The 22468-nt window shown below is 38.7% G+C and overlaps 1 protein-coding gene across 1 annotated transcript in view; it reads right to left on the minus strand.

Annotated features, from left to right (window-relative positions):
* LOC101484267 (ras-related protein Rab-26) overlaps positions 1 to 22468 on the minus strand; it is a 55687-nt gene that overhangs the window by 29645 nt on the left and 3574 nt on the right. The window contains exons 3-4 of the mRNA XM_004559396.3: positions 2015 to 2056; positions 952 to 1018 (exon numbers count right to left, since the gene is read on the minus strand). Coding sequence (XP_004559453.2) covers positions 952 to 1018; positions 2015 to 2056 — 109 coding nt within the window. The remainder of the gene's footprint in view (positions 1 to 951; positions 1019 to 2014; positions 2057 to 22468) is intronic.

Here is a 22468-nt window from a genome sequence, read left to right on the forward strand (position 1 = left end):
TTAAACAGGCACACTGACCCAGATGGTTGATCCCACAAGAATCCCCAAATGACCAGAGATTATAAGATGAAAGGAAGTGATGCAGTCACATAAGTGCACAAAATCACAAACACATACTGAAACATTCAGTGAATATCAAGCAGAAAAAACAAAACAAAACATAGAAGCAGAGCTGATATTTACTTACTCAAAGACAGGTTAGGTCTGCTTAGAAATCTGAATTAAACAGTAATTTTTATTTAGTAATTCCTTGGTGAACATTATTTAGTAAGGATAAGATCTGGATAGGTAAAAGCCTGAGAAATCAGAGTATGTTTGTTCAGATTTAGTGTATCATGCACCAGGTTATTCACATTTGATCAAAGACACTTCCAAAAAAGACTTTTAACACGATTACCAACTCCATGATAACTCAATGTAATGTCACAACTAAGAGCTTTCTAATTAACTTACATAGTGACTAATGCCGTCAAGATGAATACAAAGTAGACATAAACACACGCTGACTCACACCCATATGTGATGACTGATTACACATCATCAGAGAGTCCCCGAATCCTGAAATTGCTGCCCTTCTATCTCAGCTGAAGTGTTATAAAGCTTCAGCGCTTGACAATTCTGCAGCGTGGAACAAAAGCTTTGATACGAAAAAGGCGGTGAAATACAACTGCTGTAAAAGTTTAGTTTGATGGCAATGCATTGTCTTTGAAAACATCAACACTCCCTTTCATTGTGTGCAGTGTATGAACTCGAATCCAATGCCAGTCGCAAAATATTCATGTAATGGGAGGAAAAATAAAGTTCGCAATTTGCATACAAATTCACTGGCTTTCATTGCATAATGGCTGAATGGCAGCTGCATATAATAACACATTTTGACAAGAACAAAGTTAAATCATTAGTATAATAATCAGGAAAAGATATTAAAGTGTGTATTTGTGTGTGTCTCACCGTGGGCATCACGGTAGTAGGCATGAGTGACACTGCGGAACCGCTCTTGTCCAGCTGTGTCCCAGATCTGCAGATAATTAGAGAGAGAGGTGATCATTGAAATAGAAGAAGAAGTTTCAGTCTTTTTAATAAGCCTTATGTTTGCTCACTCAGCTGGAAGGCACTCACTGTGAAACCACCCATTCAATTCACTCTGTGATTTTGGATAAGCATAGAATATGGTAATTAGATCTATGGGACTCAAACTATCTTACTAACACAGCACTGAAAAGGACTGGTAGCTCTCAACAACACCGGCAGAATTGTTCTGGCTAGTGTGCAAATAATTTCCTTTGTACTTTTCACATACAACAAAAAACGATGGTATTAATTAAAGTCAACTTTCTGTACATTGGAAAAATGTGGGTACTGTGTAAATTAATTCCAATTCAAGCTCATATTTTATCACCAGCTAGTCAGTTTCATCAGTCTTCTATCTTTTGCTAGGGAGGTTGTCTATACTGAGTATCAAAAGTTGTTGCTGGAAGCAAGGTTTGTAAAAATATTGATATGATTGGTTAAACCAAACCAGTCACAGGCCATTTCACTAAAAGATGCCAAAACATCTTTGGTCACTGCAACCACCTCTATTTGTAATTTGGTCCATAATCATTAGTATAGAAATATTACCCAATTTGCAGCTTGAAGCTCATACCATAGATTGGATATATACAGTAGTAAAAATTTCTTTTGTCAGATTTATTTTTTACCTCAGTCAGGGTCATAACACTGAACAGAAATCACCTGGTTGATACTAAGTTTTCCAATCTCAGTGGAATTGGCTCATTAAGTCTTTCTCCCCCATCAGCGCTGTATCTCCCCAGAGTTTGGCTCCAATGGCAGTAATGTTTTCTACTCGCTATGACAGACCTATGATAATGACTTCAACCTATCAACGTGTTTATTTAACAGTAAATAAATATGGCATTTCAAGATGTCTGTCAATAATCTCCACCTTTGTAGGGACAGGTTATATACCAGACTATGTTTTTAGAATATTATCTTAATAAATTAGATTTCTTACCTGGAGCTTCACCTTGACTCCATCAATGTTCAGGACTTTATTCTGAAAATGAAAGATAGAAATGATGTAGGTAAGCAGTGATGTAAATGACAGTACCTAAATTTAGGCATGTTTTCCAACTTGCAACAATATTTTTCTGTATATGGCACAAGCACCCTGATGTGTGTATGTGTAGAGCATCCTCTAGTCTCTTCCTTCCACAGTCTCCTCTCCACTCAATCAATATTGCATGTGTGCACCTTACTTTGCCCCCTTTTTGAAGCAGCCTCGCCTTTTTCCTCCAGAGGATTAACCCCTTTGCTCTCCTTACCTGCCTCTGTTTTTGTTTTTTTTTTAATCTTATGGAGACACTCCTCTGATCTGATTCAATCTGCTCTAACACACAGCTCAGTGATGCTCAGCCACATGGACCTGGCAGGTTTGAGGTTGGCCTGGTCTTGACAGCCGGTTTCACACCCTTCCATCAGGTTTCTGTTTTGTCAAAATTATACAAAAAAAGATTTGGTTCAAAAAAAAAAAAAAATCATGACTCATTTACAGAAATATTTATTTTTAACCCGATGATCAACACTAGTCACTGTAGTCCATATGTGCACCTGACTGTGGACATACTGTGGACTGTGTAGTCCACCTGACCTAAGAGTAAACGTCACAGCTTTTCCGCGCGCTTTCTTCCATGATCATCATGTAAATAAAGTAATAAATAAAACCATTCGGACAAAGTGAACTAAGCTAAAAGATCTAAAAAAGGAACACGTCATACCATGATCTAAAGAAACAATGTCCTTGACAGGCCTTGGCTGCCCTACCAACCTTATTCCAATAACATCTAAAGAACTGCAGACCTTGTCTCAGGCTACGTTCACACTGCAGGTCTTAATGCTCAATTCTGATTTTTTGATCAAATCCAATTTTTTTGTCTGCTTGTTCACACTACAAATAAAATGGGACAGCAAACGTGCTGTAGTGTGAACCCTCAAAGCGGCCCGCATGTGCAAAAGAAGACGTCACACACAACGCCTTCTGTTTAGAAGTCAAACAGTATTGTTTGACTGATGGCCCTTAATATAAAGACTTGTTTCAGACTTTACGTTTCACAATTTTGCTTTAAGTTATAAAGTTATTTTGTTATTTACATATGGCCTAATATTTATCCTTATTGCTGTTTTAGAGAGGAGCGGTGCTTCAAAGGATAGTTGCAGATTTCTGTCAGTATCTGCAGATTATACGGTACAAATAAAATGTCTTCCCAACAGTTTTACTAACATCTACACTGGATGGCCAGGAAGCGTTCACGATCTTATCGGGCGCTGACAATTAGCGTCTGTCTTGTGCCAGTGACGGAAAAGACTGCTTTAATGCGACATGACCATTCAAACAGCAGTCGCTTTCTAAAACATCAGATATGTATCGGATTCAGTACCACATACGAAAGTGACCCAGATTGGATTTGAAAATATCGGGTTTGTGCCGTTCACACTGTCATACCATGATCGGATATGGGTAAAAAAAAAAAATCGGATTTGATGAGCTTTCGCCTGCAGTGTGAACGTAGCCTAAGTCGTGTTGTATCGTGTTCAGGTTATTGTTGAATCATGAATTTTGACCTAAGAACCTCATCATGATGATCCCAAAGACTTTTGGGAAGGTATTCTGTGGACTGATGAGACAAAAGTTAAAATTTTGCTATATCTGGTAAAACTAACAGCATTTCATAAAAAGAACTTCATACCAGTCACGTGGTGGTGAACCATCTACACTTGTTGAATCATCGACTTTAAAAAAAAAACCCCAAACCCCCCCCCCCCAAAAAAAAAACCAGCTAGTAAAAATGATACTTTTCACCAGAGTTAGTACTTTTCTTCCTGAGAGGAACAAAAGTCAGCAAGAAGTGTCACAACATTTATTCTAGTAGTCATCAAGACATTTCACCAACACCACAAAGCTCAGACTTATGGGACACAATTTCTACAGTCTATATTTTGAGTGACTTTAGTCATTAGACTAGATCTTTAGATCTACTTTAGTAGGAGAACTGACCACCTGCCATTGCCACCCCATCATCCATCCATCCATGTATGTCTGGGAAGCTTTGCCCAGACTTCTCTCTTCTCACCCACCTCCTCTAGCTCTCAGAAAAATTGAAGCATTCTCAAGCCAGTCAAGGGTGTCCTTGGTCTGCCCCAGAATCTCCATGCAAAAAAAGGAAAAAAAACAAAACAAAACAGTAGCTGGCTCATTTTTATACAGAAGGCTCTGCAGTGAGTCCCTACTAAAAGACAAAGTCCCCCCACAAAGTATTTCAAAGGGTGAGGTCCGACAAAACCTGGAGGAAGCTCTTCCCTGTATTTTAAGGATCCACGACCTCATTCTTTCCGTCACTACCCACAGATTGTGGGCATAGGTCAAGGGTAAATCGACGGCATTACCGACACACTCAGCTTTTTCTTCACTGCACTGTATACGTGTACATTGTTTGTGTCACTGAATATGCTGCTACCATCCATTTGTCAATGCCCCATTGCTTTTCTGCCACACATTAACAAAACCCTGATATACTCTAACTCCTCCACCTAAGGCAGTAGCTCATAAAGAGTGGGTAACACACTCTGTATGAGTTACCTAAAGACCATGTTTCTCAGGCATGGAGGTGCCAATATTCATCTCAGCCTCTTTGTGCTGGGAAACCTGGAGAAAAATGATAAGCACTGACTGTTCAGTCACTTAATGCAAACAGTAGGAAACATTTTGGAAAATCAAAGTTTTCTTTAAAACAAGGGATCAGATGCTTGGAGGGATCAGACGACTTTTATAGTTCATTTGAACCTGGTAAACACTGAATGGAGGAAGATAAATATGAGCAACATTAAAATACATTGTTTATTGTCTGTCTTTTCTTGCTATTACCCTACTTTAGATTAGAAAACAGAAGCACTACTGAGACAAAAAACAACTCTCAACTCACAGTGTTAATGACAAAAAAATAAAATAAAGATTTTACTTTATACTGATTATAGGTTGTAGCTACTCGACAGGGCATCTAACACATTAAATGCAATGAATAAGAGTCTGTACAAGTTGGAGGAAATCAGCTATATTTTTTCCGAGATGAAACAAGGAAGTAATCTAGCTCTCGATTCACTGCTCCTCAGTTGAAACTATAGCTAGCTTACCAAATGCTGAAAAATGTTTGTAAACTCAAGTGATGGATCCAAAAAAGGGGAAAAACTCATACCAGGTAGTCCAAATGAAAAAATTCCCTGTACACTGAAACACACTGCTTGACATCTGTGACGTATTTTATTACTCGAGAGTACCCAAACTTAAATCAGCTGCTACACCAGAAAGAAGTTCAAGGTTAGTGAACATTTCAACTAAAATCACAAGTTGTAGTGAAATGACCTAAAACTGAACCAACCAAGGAATTAACTTTTCCTACTTTTTCCAATGTTTCCTTTTTCCTACTTTATTTCCTTTCAGTTTTGCATCTATCGCCACATTTTACTTTTCTCTTCTTTTACTCTTCTTTCACTTATTCTCTCTTTAATTACTTTCTTTTTCCCCTTCCAAATTTTTCCATGTTTCTCTTCATTTTTTATTCATCTCCATCCCTTTTTCTTTCATTTATATTTCCTACTTAGCTTTACATCATGCCTCCCTTCAAACCCTTTCTATGATTTCTTATTACTTTAATTCTTCTTACTCCATCAGTTTTTTTATTTCCTGTTACTAAAAATTCTGTTATTTTAAACATGTAAGTCATCCCTTATGTTACCTATATGTATCTGAAGCTTTCGTGATCATTAATTTTTTTACTCATATGGCTCTCTTTGTGAGGTACAGTGTGGGTTTTAGCAGAGAGTTAGTGGCCTAGGAGTGCATTCATTAATGTCCTCAGAGAAATAGCCATATGGTGTGTGTGTGTGTGTGTGTGTGTGTGTGTGTGTGTGTGTGTGTGTGTGTGTGTGTGTGTGTCAGATGCATTAAAACACCACTGTTACTGTGGTCACAGGGGCAAATATTTCAATTTAGGTGCTTTTTATGCTTGAATGATTCATAAGTCAGTGTTTAGTGGTTTAACAAAGAATTAAAAAAAAAAAAATTAAATAACCATTTTGAAACTGAAAAAGTAGCCAATGTCCAAAGAAAAACGAAAAGAAAGACAGGCTACTAGGAAGGAAAATATAAAGAGACATAGGACACAGCACTGCATTTCTTCACATTGAATTTCTGTTTTCTGTGAGTTAATGTCTGCTAGAGGAGGTCAAGATGCCCTTCATTGTTCTACTATGCCAATGTGCATTATATCAGTCGGTGCTGTGGCAATGCTGAAAAGCCTCCTCCTAACATCATCCCCTCTGGGATATTCTGAGAGTTGCTGATGACCTTCTAATTCCCTGATCCCTGAGGAGAAACCCAAGATATTCAGCCCTGACTAGATGCTGCTAATCCTCCAGCAGGGCACTTAGAAATAGATATGGTCCTTGTTAATGTCTTCAGTTGATCTACCTCCCTGAGAGTCACAAAGAAGGAACGCCATACATATTCATGGGGAACTCAAGCTTGAAGCTACTTTCTAAGTGTTTTCTGATAGGAATTAGTCTCAAAGGACCACGTCCCTGTTGTTGTTGTGTCTAAAAACTATCTGTAATGTGCTTGGAGGGTTCATGAATATTTAGTGACCCATAAAAAAAGACTCACGATAACACTGGGCTGAGTATTTTGGGTGGTTACTCTTGAGGCTTGATTGCACTGATAATTATGTTGGATTTGTTAATAGGAAAATCAGGCAGAACAGAATGTAATGAAACAGTGAGCTGGATAAAATATAATATATTTGAGCAGCTTATATAACAGAATCACATTTTGTGGGACAGAAAATGTAGGTATTGTAGATTAAAGAGTGTCAATCCCACTCTGGCAGACACAGTTTCCACCATCCTTTAGACTTTTCTAAAGCTACAACTTACAGCCTGACACAGCTCTGCTCTGTGTAATTACAATTGGCTCACAGGAGGCTTGAGAAGTTGAGAAGCTTGCTATACTTTTTAGGTCAGCTTCAATCACCCTCCAAGCAGAGGACGTCTTCAAATGCAAACCTCTTGACCAGTCAGATGCTAGATGTATTCTTTTCCCCAACGGTTCATGAGTGAGAACGTACACATTAGTACAGAATGACTAACAGCACCTTACAGGGATCATAAATTACAAATGTATGAGGAGCTTTCTGAAGTGTGAGCCAATAAAACATTAATGACTGTAGCATGAGACTGCTAACAGGAGCATGATGTCTACAAAAAGGTTACGCATGAGACAGGTGATACAACCCATATGTAAAAGAGAGTAAATCAACATTACATTCAAATTGAAATTTGATTTCAGCACACTGGATTAGCCAAAAGACGATACATACTCACCAGCCACTTTATTAGGTACACCTGTTCAGCCGCTCTTTGACACACATAACTAATCAGTAAATTACATAACAGTACCTCAATTAAATTCTCTAAGGAATATTTTGAGCGTGTTGTTGAATCTATTCCACGGAAAATTAAGGCAGCTCTGAAGTCAGAAGTCAAAATGGGGACTGAGCTGGTGGCAAGTTTACATTGCTAGCTTTCATTGTTGACATTTACTTTATGCCAATCTGTAACTCCTTAGTATCTCAGCGTAAAGTGTAATCATCATAATGGAGTGTGAGTGAATTGGGCACAGCAAGAGCTCTGTTATTTAAGGCTGACTGCACACATTTAACTTTTTAAGGGAATAAATGATACTTTATAAATATCATGTTATTGAAGCATAACTGAACACACAGATCCTTTCTTCTCCTCCACATTCAGAGTAGAGCTTGATCAGCATTTTTAAGCCACAAGATACAATTAAAAAATATTGGACTTTTTATTAAAATGCAATGAAAAAAAAAACCTCTTGAAGACACAGAAAACACAATAAATCACATTACACCAGACACACAAACACTGTGCAACTTATAGACAATATGGGATTCATTCATGGATGGGCTAAACTTGCTGACCTTGCACAATTAACAGCAAGGCCATAGCTGCTGCGGCAATAATGTTTTTACCTGTATGCTTCCAAATGTCTGCAAAGCAGTGAAGCAGTAACATGAGGTGCCTGAAAATAAGAAGTACATTTTTGTGCATGACTTTGATTGAAAAAGTCCACCCGTTAAAGCACCTGTGACTGTATATATTCAGTGGGTTAACGGGAACCTTTGCTGTTATTGACTTTTCCACTTGGGTGACCAGACGAAGTTCGAGACTGAGACTAATTGAAAGAGCAGAAGGCCTCGGGGGCATTTCAGATGAAAACCTGCAAAATGCAGCAAACTGTTATTACTGCTGCCATTAAGTATGCTTCTTCAATGTGCTGAGGAAAATCACAGGTGAACAAAACAAAACAAAAATACATCAAGGAAAGAGCCTGGGATCTATCTGGCAAAGAATAAATTCCAATTTTGTCAGTACAGCATTGGTTAAAATGCACGACATGGAGGCATGTAGTCCCAGTAGATCAACTTAAGGCACTTTTTTTTCCTGGCTAACTTTTTAGATTTGCATTCCAAGAAGTGTAAAGCCTCAGGATTTCATATCTAGGACTCTTATAAGAGAAGGACTTTTCCAATTTAAAAAAGAAAAAAAAAAGAAAAAAAAGTCATACTTTGCCCTTGATGCATCATCTTTAGCTTATATTGCTCAGGCAAAACAAGAAGAATTTTTGTGAAAACTTTTAGATTTGTGATATCACTACTTTGCTATTAATGATATTGATTTCCCCATGTTGCTCCTTGATTTGGTTGCATGAACCAAATCATCAAAAACAAAACGTAGTTCAGTATGGAACAAAATACAAAAATACACCAAATCTACACAGACTTGAACACATGTCCCCTGTCAGGGTTATCTCTTGGTATTTTCACATGCTGGGATGACACAAATAATAATTCCCCTGTCGTTGAATTGCAAAGCAGATCAAAAATGTGTTTTGTTAGGTCACCGTGACCTTCACATGACACCACAACAAATTCTGACAAGTTCATTCTGGAGTTCAACTAAACCACAAGAAGGTCCCTCAAGGTGTTTGAGATTTGACAAATATCACACTCACAAAAATGAGACAGACAGACATAGAACAAAATGACCATCTTCCTTTGCTTTATCTTGCTTAACAATCTCTGTCTCTCATAGCTTGTTGACTGATGCTTCCACAGTCAAACAATTCACCCCCCACCTCTTTCATGTCATCATTAAATATTCATCGTGCTCCTCAGGGCTCGCCTCTCTAGATCGGAGTGACATTAGGGCAGCAGGTGGCAAAGCTGCTTGCCATTAATTACAAACATCTCCAGGCAGGTGTGAACCCTCGCCCAATACTTTTCATTTAGCAGGGACTGGGACTCATATAAAACACAGCTAAATATCTTAGCCCTACAACATAAACAGTGACAAGCAAGCAAAGAGGTATTTTCATGCGCATTTACAGTCACAACCCAGGGTGCGAATAATGAGTCGATTTCCAAAAAAGCTCTTTTTGAGCAAAACACTTTTCTCTCTGTCTTTTACAGTTTCAAAATAAGAAAATGGGAAAAAGCCTAAAAGGAAAAGATTTGTAGATCTCAGTAGCGCTACCTTCTGCAAAAATCACAGCGTGGAGAATCTTTTTGTAGCATTTAGAAGTATTTCACTTCTAGTTTTGTTTGGGGGATTTTTTTCCTACTTTTCCTGCAAAAGCATTGCACTTCTGTTAGATTCTTGGGCGCCTCTCATATGTATTACTCTTCTAATGTCTGGCGGCAGATTTTTTTTGATGGCGTTTAGGTCCCAGGATTGTGAAAACCATGGCAAAAGCAGAACCTTTAAAATACAGACAGTGTGATATTTGCTTCCAGAAGATGTTGGTGAAATGTACCTCACGTCAATGGCTGCAACACAAACAACGAATGATCAATTCCCCCCATGGGGTGTAGCTTTCTTCCTTTTTATATCCAAACATATGATGATGGAAAATTCAGTTTTAACTTCTGAATACAGGAAAAGCTTCAGGCTCATTTAGATATTTATTTGCAAACTCCTGTTATTGAGCTTTTCTTCTCATGACTCGGTCTTCTATGTGCAGGTGTTGCTGCCCAGTGCACCAGAGCTCCAATATTTCTAATAACAGTCACTTAAGATTCACTATGACTGCTAAAAACACCTCCTTGTTGTATAATTGTCTTCTCCAGCTTTGTGGGTGTCAGTTACAGCAAATACATTTCGAATGCTAGGCAGCTTTGTAGAGGAACCCACGACTGCAGAGTGACTCCTCAAATGTCGTCTAAGCTCTAGTTTAAGTTAGTGATCTTTATAAAACTCTTCTGAGCCATCAAATCTCTTGTAGTGCCCAAATCTTTGATCTTCGCCCTTTGCTTACTTCTCTACAAGTATGCAAAACATAAGGAATTCCACTAACCTTAACCTTCTTCTCAGTTAACTTTGGTAACATTTTGCCAACAGTTGCACAAAATTTTACTTATAAAGATTCATGCATATTGGTTCTCTGTTTTAGTTCTCGTTTTTAATGTGTCCAAATATGCATTTTAGGGCCCAGTTCATCTTGATTCAAATTATTTTTAAAGCAGAAAAAAAAAAACCCATTACTGCCATTTGCAGTGCATGACTATGCTTGGCACTTTAATTCCACCTACTCAGAAAAGGCAGGCGGGCAGACAAACTGGCAGGCGGGAGAGTGGATAATGGAGAAATCACTCAGGCATCTTGACACAAACTACCCAAAAATAAATAATAAAAAAAAGTATAGATGCTGGAAACTACTGACAGACAGATGCAAAGAGACCATTATCAGAGAGGCAATGCACTGTCAGTGACATGCACACTGACAGGTGATACATCAAAGAGAAGCGGAAGCTTTCAGAAAAGAAGATACAATCATCAAGCCACAGCTTGATTTTTATGATGGGTCCGTTATCAGCCTCTCACATGCCAAAGATGCGTCTCTCCCTGCTGTCTTGCTTTCACCTTTTCATTGCTTTCTTTCAATAGACTCTTACATTTTATACAAAATTCTGACCACTTGAGAAAACAGCAGAAGCAGAAGTTTAGAAAAGGTTTGAATCATCTAAAGAACTTAAATATTACAAGTAAAGATGTGTAATGCATTCAGGAGTTGCAAACAATTACATGTATTTTTCCCCCAGAAAAACAACAGCAAAAACACAACAGAACAGAAAGTAGGGGTATTTCACATCACTGGAGCAAAATTATTATCAAAAATATGTTATTACTTCTCCTGAGGACCAACTGAGTTGCTGTAATGATGTGATGACTAACATCCACTTGTTGCATGAGTCACCATCCCAACGCCATCTAAAGATGATGACCTCATCTTACTTTGCATAAAACAGTTTTTAGCCATTACACACACACTTAAAACGCAGTGCATAATAATGCACTCAGTAAGGTCAACAATCAGCAGCTATGAAGTGTGTACACTGACGACAGAAGTCAAAGGCAACCTGCAGTCAATAATGGGTAAATACACGCACACATACACATCCAGCATTAAAGTAAAATGATTCATATCATACTTGTACTTATTTAGTCTATTTCAGAGTGCCTTTGCTGAGATGGTCTGGCTCATGACTCACCGGTGTTAAGGACGGTGGCTCACACCATGAGCATGAATGTGTCTGTTGATTCATGTGAAAGTTGTGTGTTCAGAGGGATGTAATTATTTTTGTTGAGAAGTTCTTAAATAATCATATATATTACTTTTAATTATAATATTAATGGATCTGGTTTCAGTTTAACTGGTGAATCTAAATTGCCCATGTTTGTCCGTCTCTCTGTGATAGCCCTGCATCAGGGTAAGAACATTCAATGACTGGTGAGTCAACAACATTGCTTCATGGTCAGCACTCTATTTGCTCAAAACAGACCATTTGCATTAGTGCTGATGCCACACATCCCATCTATTATACTTTTTATTATCCGAATCTGTAAAATTTACTATTAGCTATATTTAAAAATGATATACTAAATCCTCAAACTTAGTGGAGTTAAAGGATAAAATAGAACAGATTTGAAAATATAAAGAAAAGTAAAGAAAATGTACTTTCTGCAGTTACTTAACGTGTCATTTTACAATGTGACAAATTCACACATTCAATAGAAAAAGAAAAAAGGTCAATTAATGAAGTCATAAGAAACTGTTTCAGATGAACTAATGTTGATTAATGTTGAAAAAATGTTTTCTTTATTATCTCACTTGCATTTTTTAAAGCTTGCTAAAAATATTGCGCGTTTTTTTTTCTTTGCAGCCTATTTTTTATAAAAAATGTTGCTTTAGAACAGCCCACCTGCAGCGTATGTGCAAACACTGATGTAAGACACACAGTCTGCTGCCTGCGTTTATCTCCCCTGGTTCCTTAACAGTCGTCACATCTGTTGAGCATCGTTATCAGGTTGCTGTTGTACATTTTGCGTACATATGTGTGTGTCCGTAACACAATTATCTACTTGGAAAGATAACGCTGCCTGATAATCACACTAAAATGCCAATTTAAGATTGATAAACCGACTGTTGAGCATGTCCCATTTACCTATAAAGCTGCTATCAAAACAACTGACCACAGATTAAAATATGCCTTCCAGTGCAACTGCAAACTACCGAAGACAACCACATAAAAGTGTGTTGACTGGCTCAGTATTATTGGAGTGAGAGGTCAGACAGTAAATCAGCTATTACACTTCTAGTTCCATTAAGAATTAGAAAGGTCACAATGACATGAAATGACTTTAAATCAAAAGGGAACTGGTTAAAAAAAACAAAAAAAAAAAAAATGCTTTAAGCATTCAGCATCTTTGTAGTAAAGCTGCACTGAGCATGTGTTTTAGGACCTGATATCTTATGCACTGCGATCACTGCTCAAAACAGTGAGTGGGCGCATACATGGGCACGCATCACATCTCAGGTCATTTGTGGCAAATGTTCTTCACATGCCTCAGGACGTTCTACAACTCTGCATTGACAGTCTGACTGTGGGGGACAAATTCATGGTGCATGGCTCTATCAGTGGTGAAAAAACAATTAACATGCTTGTGGTCACACTTTATGATCTGATGAGCCGCCTTCAGGCTTTGATACTGTGGGATTTTCCATTGTAAATTCCCTTTCGGTTCTGTTGTAGCTATATATAAAATATATAAAAATTTCCCACTCGCCCTGTGGGTGGTCTTTATCCTTCAAGCTTGAGGGTCCTGCACAGTATCTTTGATGTTTATAGGGCTGCACTTTTCTGGGCAGAGATGTCATTCCTGGAATCTGCTTGAGCGACTTACCCATTTTGGGGGTCACTACTCCAAGTACTCTGATAATTAAGGGTAGCACTATTGCTTTTACCGTCCACATCTTTTCTGGCTCCCTTCTCGGGTTTCTCGAGTATCTTTTGTTCCTTCTTCCTCTTGTTGCTATCACTTCGTGTAACTACCTCTGCTACTACAGTCTTCTTCCTCTGCTTGTCCACCACTACTATGTCTGGATCTTAACTCGTTATTCTCAACCACCCTATTATCCCATTTTGACCATGGGGCTTCCTGGCCATACTTATCATACATGTTCCTGTACACTATGCTGGCCACTTGGTTATGCCCTGCCTGCTTGCATTGTACACACTGCTGTTACAGTATGTGCTGGATTGTCCCTGAGACCATCTCAGATTTGCCTAATCAATATTTATGCCATTTTTTTTGTTTTATAGATGTTTTTCTAAAACACATTTCTGTTTTTCGTTTACAACTATCAGAATTAAAAAATGACTAAAGTTTGTATCCCATCTACTATTATTATTTTTATCAACTTCTACTGGAGTATTTCTTTATTCTAGTAGCTGTACTTCTACTTCAGAATGTGTGCTTTTTCCAAGTCTGAATACCACATAAAAGAACAGTCGTTATCATTCTCAGCCCATGGGAAGTGAGGAAAATAGGCAGGCGTGCTGACCTGAGTGACTTTTGGAAGGGCCAAATTATTATTGCCAAGTGACTCGACCAGAAGCAACGCAATCCTTTCAGTAACAGTGAATACCTACCAATCACAGTCTGAGCCGGGGAAAAAAAAATCTAACCAGGATATTTGCTTTGACATGGTATGTGCTGAAACAAGTCTGAGCCATGGCAGCAACTTAAAATAATCATGTACTGTTCAGGCCTCTGCATCGTGGTAAGACTCCTCGCTTTTAAGACACGAATAAGACTTGGTTTCAGTGCATTTCATTCAAGGTCCTGTTTTAAAATATAGATATTTCTGACATTTCACAGACGAAATGACTAAAGCACAGAGAAATATTCTAATCCCTATTAATCATTACATTTCATCCTCATTATGTAACATATTCATGCTCATTGATACGTTTTGTTCCTGTGCCAAGATGACAACATAATTTACAGCTGATTCAAATCCTCTGTAACACCACTGACCTTCTCTCTCAGCTCTCTGTGCTGCTGCTGCCTCTGTCATATCTCTGTGCTTTCTGCATTGGCAGGAGGAACACACCCATCTTCACTGTCACGTAAATGCACACACTTTAACAGACAATCCTCAGCACTACCTTCATAATAAGACTAGACTTCTTTGAATTATTCAACATCTGCTCTGTTCACAGATGAAAAAAGATAAATTATAAATAAATTGCTGCTGATGACTAATTCAGTAAAATTAACTGGGCAATTCCCATGAGATAAATGAAGGTAAATGGACACAGTGTAAGATAATGACTATACCAGCTTTTGTAAGAAATCCTTCAATTACAAAAATGTCTCCATTATCCACATTAACTTAGATAAAAGTGAGCCTACCTCTCGTTGTCTTTATAACAATAGTAGGAAGTCTCTGCAGTTTGCCTGCATCATAGACCCCACCCCCATATGTTGCACATATTAAGTACTACCACAAATAACATCAGCGGAAAGTGAAATATGAATCAATGTTGTTCCCTGGTGAATGTGCGAATCACGCCTGCTGCACTTAAAAATGGAAGCTTGATGTTTACATACTTCTCCGTCATCAGTGAGGTATGAAAATCCTGACACACGTGAGTCTGAGGTTCATTAGTACAAATGAGAAAGTGCCAGGTGACGTCTGTAGGCAAGCGGAAAAGATAGTGGAGGAGGATATTAGAGAACATTTACAGATAAGAATAATGATTAGTATACAGTAAGGGGCAGGTGGCTCCACGGTGTACTGGTTTACATATTTGCGTAACAAGCGAGAGATCCTCCTTGAGCATCCGCCATAAACACCAGCCAAATCAAACATGCAGAGCCACCCGCTTCGGCCACGCCCTGTCAATAAGGAAGCGGTTGAAAGCAGCTTTACGAAGGCAAAGACAGTACTTTGTGTTTTAGTTATTTTGAAGTATAGTAAATGCATTATGTAACATGGTGTGTTATTTAACCCCCCCACCAAAAACACAACCTATTATTCATTTCATTCTTTTATCCAGCTCAGAAAGAGGTTGGTTTTCTATGACTCACAAAAAAACATGGTTGACTCTCTTACACGCACACCACTAGACAAGAGCATTAAAGTGTTTACCAGGACAGGGCTACTGCAACGATATTTGTGCATCCCATAACGCAGTGATAACCATGGACTCATCCATTGTAGCTGAAGAGCATGAATGAATCTTGCCTAGAGTTGCACTGCACTGATAAAAGGTCTTAAGTACAATACAGACTACAAGCAGGAAGACATTAATTAGTATTCAAGATGTGATCCATGTCTCTTAAATGTGTCAGGGACATTTTATAGACCACTCCTAGACAGAGCGCTACTAGAACACTGGAGAACTGAGACTGTGTTGTGATATTTCATCTGTTCTGGGCTGTAGTCTGTGGTCAGTTGTAACTGATTTAATCCTCAGAAATAAAGATATTTATTAGGGCTGTGCCATATCATAAAGTCCACGATAATACTGGTATAATTAAAATACCAGTATTATATGGGGTAGCTGTAGCTCAAGAGGTAGAGCAGGTCATACACTAATTGGAAGGTTAGTGGTTTGATCCTTGACTGCTCCAGTCTGCATGCCAAATACATACATACATAGAAAAAACTGCTTCTTTAAAGTGCTTTAAGTGCTCCAGCAGAGCAGAAAAATGTGATGTTAGAACCAGCTGATTTATGTTTTAACCTTGTTGTGAAGCACTTTCGTGTACCTTCAGTTTCAAATGTGCTATATAAATAAAGTTGTATTGTATTGTACAAAAATCTGCGTGCATACACAATAATGACCAAGCCCAGCTATGTCTGAGAGCGAGAGCTGGGTGTCAGTCTCCAATGGCAATTTACTAGCTATAAAGGAGGTTACTTTAAAAACCTCCAGCAAAGCAACATTCTTTGCAACTGTTCATTACTTAAAGGAAAAAAGGCACACCAGCAACTACAATAAGGCTACAAAGGCACAAGAAGAAGGGATGCTAGCAGCTGGTGATGTGATACCCCAAAAGTCAACAAATAACTCATCGAGTATTGCTAGAGCATTTGCCAGCTGTGGTCACAATCAAGTGTGTGGGGATGGAGAGGGGGGATCCAAATGACATTTGACATTAACTTTGTCACTATTAAACTAAAGCATTAAGCTGTATATAATGCGTCACTAATACTGCAATATAACCTTCCAGCTGCTGGCACCTCAGTAGATTCACACTTCAAATGAGGTAATATGACATCAGTGACAGCAGCTCACTTATAGATGCTGATGCCTGCAAGTTGCAATCTCCAATAAGGACGCCTTAAATATAAATCATCAATTATATAATTATTGCAAGTTTCTTTGAAATATAGTGACATAAGGCCATATGACCAACCCCCAGAGTTAAAATGATCTGTTCCTAGCTCACTGGGCAACTTTCAGTATACTGGTTAGCCCACATGCCAGTACGAGATGAGCCCCTTGGAAATTTTGTTCAGAGATCAGACATATGCATATCAGTCGGTAAGGATGATTCATAAATTCACACACACTGTAAAGCACAATTTGCAGATCACCACAAACTGAAAAAGAAACATTAATTTTAAGCCCATTGAATGAGAAAACGTTAGTCAGGAGTTATAGGCAATATAGGTCTTATGACATATTTTTTTAAGACATTTTCTTAAAAATGACAATTTCACTGATCAGGTGTTTCCGCTCAGTATGTTTAACCCTTTTTGTCTAATTCTAGCACCGTAAGTGCAAGGGGATAAGAGAAACATAGTCCAAACAATGGCCGCTGAACCTGTGTTCTTCCCACACATATTACTGTCACACTGAGTCAACATATAGCTTTAAATATTGAGATAATAATGAATTCTTCAACTGGGCTTTGGCTGTTCGGAGAATGTGAGGGAGGACAGAAACACAAGCACACAGTTACAGAAGAACAGGTTAGGTAATACAACATTAAACTATATCCATATAAACTTCATATAAACATCCCATATCTCATTTCACTACTATAGAAATACATGCTGAAAAATGAAACTACTGCCCAGCCGAGGCGAAATCTGTGGTTGCATAAGAGATCTATCACTTTGGGTGCAGCAGACATAACTGACAGCTGAGAGCAGCTCCCTTGTCTCTTACTAGAGGTGAGAAGTGATGCTCTTCTCTCAACCACTCTGTCAAATGAAGGACTGAAGTATTCCTTCTCTCTGTTGTCCTTAAATGAAATACATTGTGAAAAAGAAGCAGCAGGAAAGGTTGTTTTTCCAAGTACAGGCATAAAAGGAAGGTTTGTTGGAGTAATGGCTTCTTTTTGAGCATTTTGTGTTTCTTTTTCTCTCTGGCATCATTTCCCTTTGTTTCTTCATTCAGACAACATTTCTTATCTAAGCTATAAATACATTTTGTTAACTTTTGTTTTCTTTCTCTAGCTTTTATAATTTCCACTTATCCCCCAGCTGGTCGCAGCAGATGGTTGCCCATTCTTGAGCCTGATAAGGCAGTGGGCTCTTCCGGTTAAAAGAGTTTTTCCTTCCCACAGTTGCCAAGTTCTTGCTCATAGTGGATTATCTGAATGTTGGGGATCTCTCTCTAATATTGTAGGGATTTTACCTTGCAATATAAAGCTCCTTGAGGCAACTGTTGTTGTAAATTGGCATTATAAAAATAAAACTGAATTAAATTCAGATAAATTCCCTGTTGCTATTTGGAACTGTGGGATTGAGTTAAACCTGAAAAAAAAATGCATCCCTTCAGGCTCCAGCATTTAAAAGGATAAACAAAACATTATTTTTTAGCAAGAATATGCATGAAATGCCAAACGGGATGCCAGTGAGGGAAGTGACAGGAAAATGAAGGAAAACTTAATGTATGATGGATGTGAACAATTACAGTTGATATTGGTTTCTCAGTGCATGAAAATCTCATTGCAACAGACAGAGACGTACAGGCTGACATGCTAAATACTGTTTGGTGATAGATTGATGGACTTAATACTAATACAGGTAGTTTATGCTCACTTCTGTTATCCTTGTGCACAGTGCATGCTTTCTTCTGCACTTTGGTGTTGTGCACCTCCTAATATTGGCATATTACATGCACATGGCCATTCTAGTTGGGCTCAAGTCACAACCAAGAGGAGCTTCACATGCTTTTCAGCGATATAACAATGCAGGACAGTAGATTTTCACAGATGGCGCAGAGGGAGATTGATAAGAGAGTTGAAAAAGATGAGACGTCTCCAGAAGAATTTGAAACAAAAACCTTGCTGTTTTTTTGTTTGTCCATTGTTTTGACTTTTTGTAATAATATTCCAGTTATTATGCTGTGATTTTTTTCCTTAGTTGCTTTGCCTCTTGTTAGGTAGACTGTTTAATTTGGCAGATTTTAATGTCAAATGCCCTTTCTGATGCGACACCAAAATTTCTCACAGGATCAAACCAGGAATCATTTGCTTGTTAGGCAAATGTGTAAATCACAAACATACACTATATTGTAAAAGCTGTCACTCACCCATTCCAGTCATTCTAGTAACTTCCGTGGCCACAGGTGTATAAAAACAAGCACCTAGGCATGCACACTGGTTCTACAAACATTTGTGAAAGAATGTGTCACTCAGCAGTACTGTGTTAGAAAGCCATTGTGTAACAAGTCCAATCGTGAAATTTCTCATTGAGAAATTTATAAATATTCCACAGTCAACTGTTAGTGGCATTGTAACAAAGTGGAATCGATAGGAAACAATAGCAACTCAGTGAGGAAGTGGTAGAGCGGGGGTCAGGGGATGCTGATGCGCAGTCAATCATTACAGACCTCCAAACGTCATGTGACCTCCAGGTTAGCTCAAGAACAGTGTGTAGAGAGCTTCATGGAAAGGGTTTCTATGGCTGAGCAGCTGTGTCCAAACCTTACGTCATAAAATACACTGCAAAATGTCAGATGCAGTGCTAGAAAGCATGCCGGCACTGGACTCTAGAGCAGCGGAGACGTATTCTCTGAAGTGGCAAATAACGCGTCTCTGTCTGGCCATCTGATGGACGAGTCTGAGTTTGGAGGTTGCCAGGAGAACTGTGCTGTCTCACTGCATTGTGCCAAATGTAAAGATTGATGCAGGGGGGATTGTGGTGCGGTCGTGTTTCAGGCGTTCATCTTAGCCTCTTAGTTCAAGTGAAAGGAACTCCTATGCTTCAGCATACCACATTTTGGAAAATTTCATGCTCCCAACTTTGTGCTAACAGTTCGGGGATGAGCTCTTCCTGTTCCAACATGACTTTGCACCAGTGCACAAAGCAAGGTCCATAAAGACATGAATGAATGAGTTTAGTTTGAAAGAACTTGAGTGGCCTTTACAGTTTAGTCCTAACCACAACCTGATAGAAGACTTCCCAGAAGAGTTGAAGCTGTTTCAGCAAAGGGTGGGCTGACATCAGACAGTAGACAAAAACTTTTAGCAACACAGTGTATGAAAGTAAAATATCAAAATTTATTTCGTGTGATTTCTGAAAACAATCATTTAATATCTGTCATAATTTCTTTTTGCTTGGGTAACAAGTCATTTACACACACTAATACCTGCAAAGTCCCGATCCATTAGCACTTGTATTAACTGTCAACGCACTGACTCTGAAGATGATCACTTGTCCCACTTTTATGCAAATTTTCAATTTCAATTGAACTATAACAAGAGACAGTTCATTACCCTGAAAACTGAACTTCTCTGGTTAAAATTTTAGTTCCTAAAAACTTTTACATGTGCAAAACAGTGATGTGAAAGTAGAAACGCATTTGAAAGACAGAATTACGCATTTCTGGATCCAGTGATACATCTGCGACACAAACATTTCTTGGTGTGATTCATTAGGCAGCTAGAGACTTGAATTCACCCTATTAACCTGGTAGGGTTGATATCATATCATTGCCATGAGTGTGAAATAGAGAGCTATGTCTGCTTCCCATTTGTGTTATGACAGTAAGCAAGGTACGGTCTAACCTTTCACTCTTATCTGTAATTTAATCCTTTATAAGCATCCTGCATGGATTTTTGAAGCGAAACACAAATGCAGAGATGCAGCACATTTTGCATTCACACTCACTGTATCTTAAGCCAAACTGTGTACTAGTGCAACTCTAATCCCGAGAACATGTTGAGGTTTAAATGAGATGAGAATGCAATAAACAAGAGGGGAAAGGAAAACATTGCGTCTTGCTGGAGAGCTTTGAAGTGAGAACTGGATCAAATCCCCATACGAAGCAAATTGCCTCTCTTTCCCACCAACTAAAGGGGATCAAAACTGTCTGTCCTAAAAATAAGAATCACTCCCCATCCTTCTTCCTTTCTCTGTGTATTCTCCATGGGAAGACAAACACCACAGACCTTCAAGTTTTCCCTCCAACTCAACAAAGTCCTGGTCTTTCTCTTAAAAACAAACAGATAAGCCGCTCACTGTTGTCACTGTTTAAACAAGTTCACATTCATGTTTACATAGATATCCGTGTCCAGTTTTAAGAGATTATGTAATTATAATCATTCAGTGATCTGTTTTAAACGTAAATTTTTAAAAACCCCAACAAAATATAATAAGAGAAATAGAACTGTAGACGATCCTCGTGAGTCCTGGGCGATCTGTTTCAAGAACTGAACTGCTTAACGTGAAACCATGTAGAAGACAAAGGGAGCTTTGACGAGAGATCATTATTCACGTAATACAGCTCTGTGCTACACTGCGATTAAATAATAAGTCAATAAGGCAAAAGAGCTGAGTAAGTGCTAAACTTTATGCGTCCGGTTCTTTTTCCTCCATTAGCATTAAATGTAGCAGACAGAGGCCTCCTCTGTACTTGGAGAGGCCTAAATGTGCATCAGCATTACGGTGCTATAAGTGTCATAAGAGACATTGCATAAGTAAATAATTCAACCGCTCACCCACCCACAAACTCGTCCAGCCCACACGGGACTATACAATGGTTGGATATTTAGTTTACCACACACAGGGACACACACAAACATAAATTACTAGACTGCTGTACATTTATGTAATATTATAATCCTGTTCCCCCCAAAAAGTTGGGAAGCCGTGCAACCTGTGACATAAACAGAATTGCATTTAAACCCTGTCGGTGATTTTACAAAGCAAGCTAAAACTAAAAAGCTTTAATTTTAGAGAAATAAGAGATTAAACACATAATACAGACTGAAAGCAACACAGCTGCTACAAGTAGATCAGCAGTGTGTGCACATGCTTGTAATAAAAAAGTGCTTACAGTAGTATAGTATTGATGACACTACTTTCTGGGGAAAGTGCTTACAGTATATAAATTTGTGTCTTTCTATGGTAAAGAATTTGTAGATGTAGTGATGACTTGCAGTCACATTAATCACATCTCAATTCTCCGACAAATTTCAGTTTACTCTTTAAACTGGGGCGATTGTGGCTCAAGAGTTGGGAGTTCGCCTTGTAATCGGAAGGTTGCCGGTTCGAGCCCCGGCTTGGACAGTTTCAGTCGTTGTGTCCTTGGGCAAGACGCTTCACCCATTGCCTACTGGTGGTGGTTAGAGGGCCCGGTGGCGCCAGTGTCCGGCAGCCTCGCCTCTGTCAGTGCGTCCCAGGGTGGCTGTGGCTACAATGTAGCTTGCCATCACCAGTGTGTGAATGGGTGGATGACTGGATGTGTAAAGTGCTTTGGGGTACATTTAACACAACGGCAAACCTTACCAAACTTTCCTACAACTGCTTTTTGTACCCAGCCATGTTGCTGAACTATCGCCAGTGAACCTAATTAGTCAAAAACAAGCAAAAAATATCTCAGCATGAACATGTAAAGATTTATTTTTACGTTATTCTCGGTTACATGTGGAGTTTGAACTGATTTGCAGTCACTCATCATGGGCATGAATGTTCTTCTTGACAGAAATGGTAGGGGCAATTTCAATCATTTGGTTTCTCATCACA

This window comes from Maylandia zebra, linkage group LG4 (assembly GCF_041146795.1).
Source record: "Maylandia zebra isolate NMK-2024a linkage group LG4, Mzebra_GT3a, whole genome shotgun sequence".
NCBI lineage: Eukaryota > Metazoa > Chordata > Actinopteri > Cichliformes > Cichlidae > Maylandia > Maylandia zebra.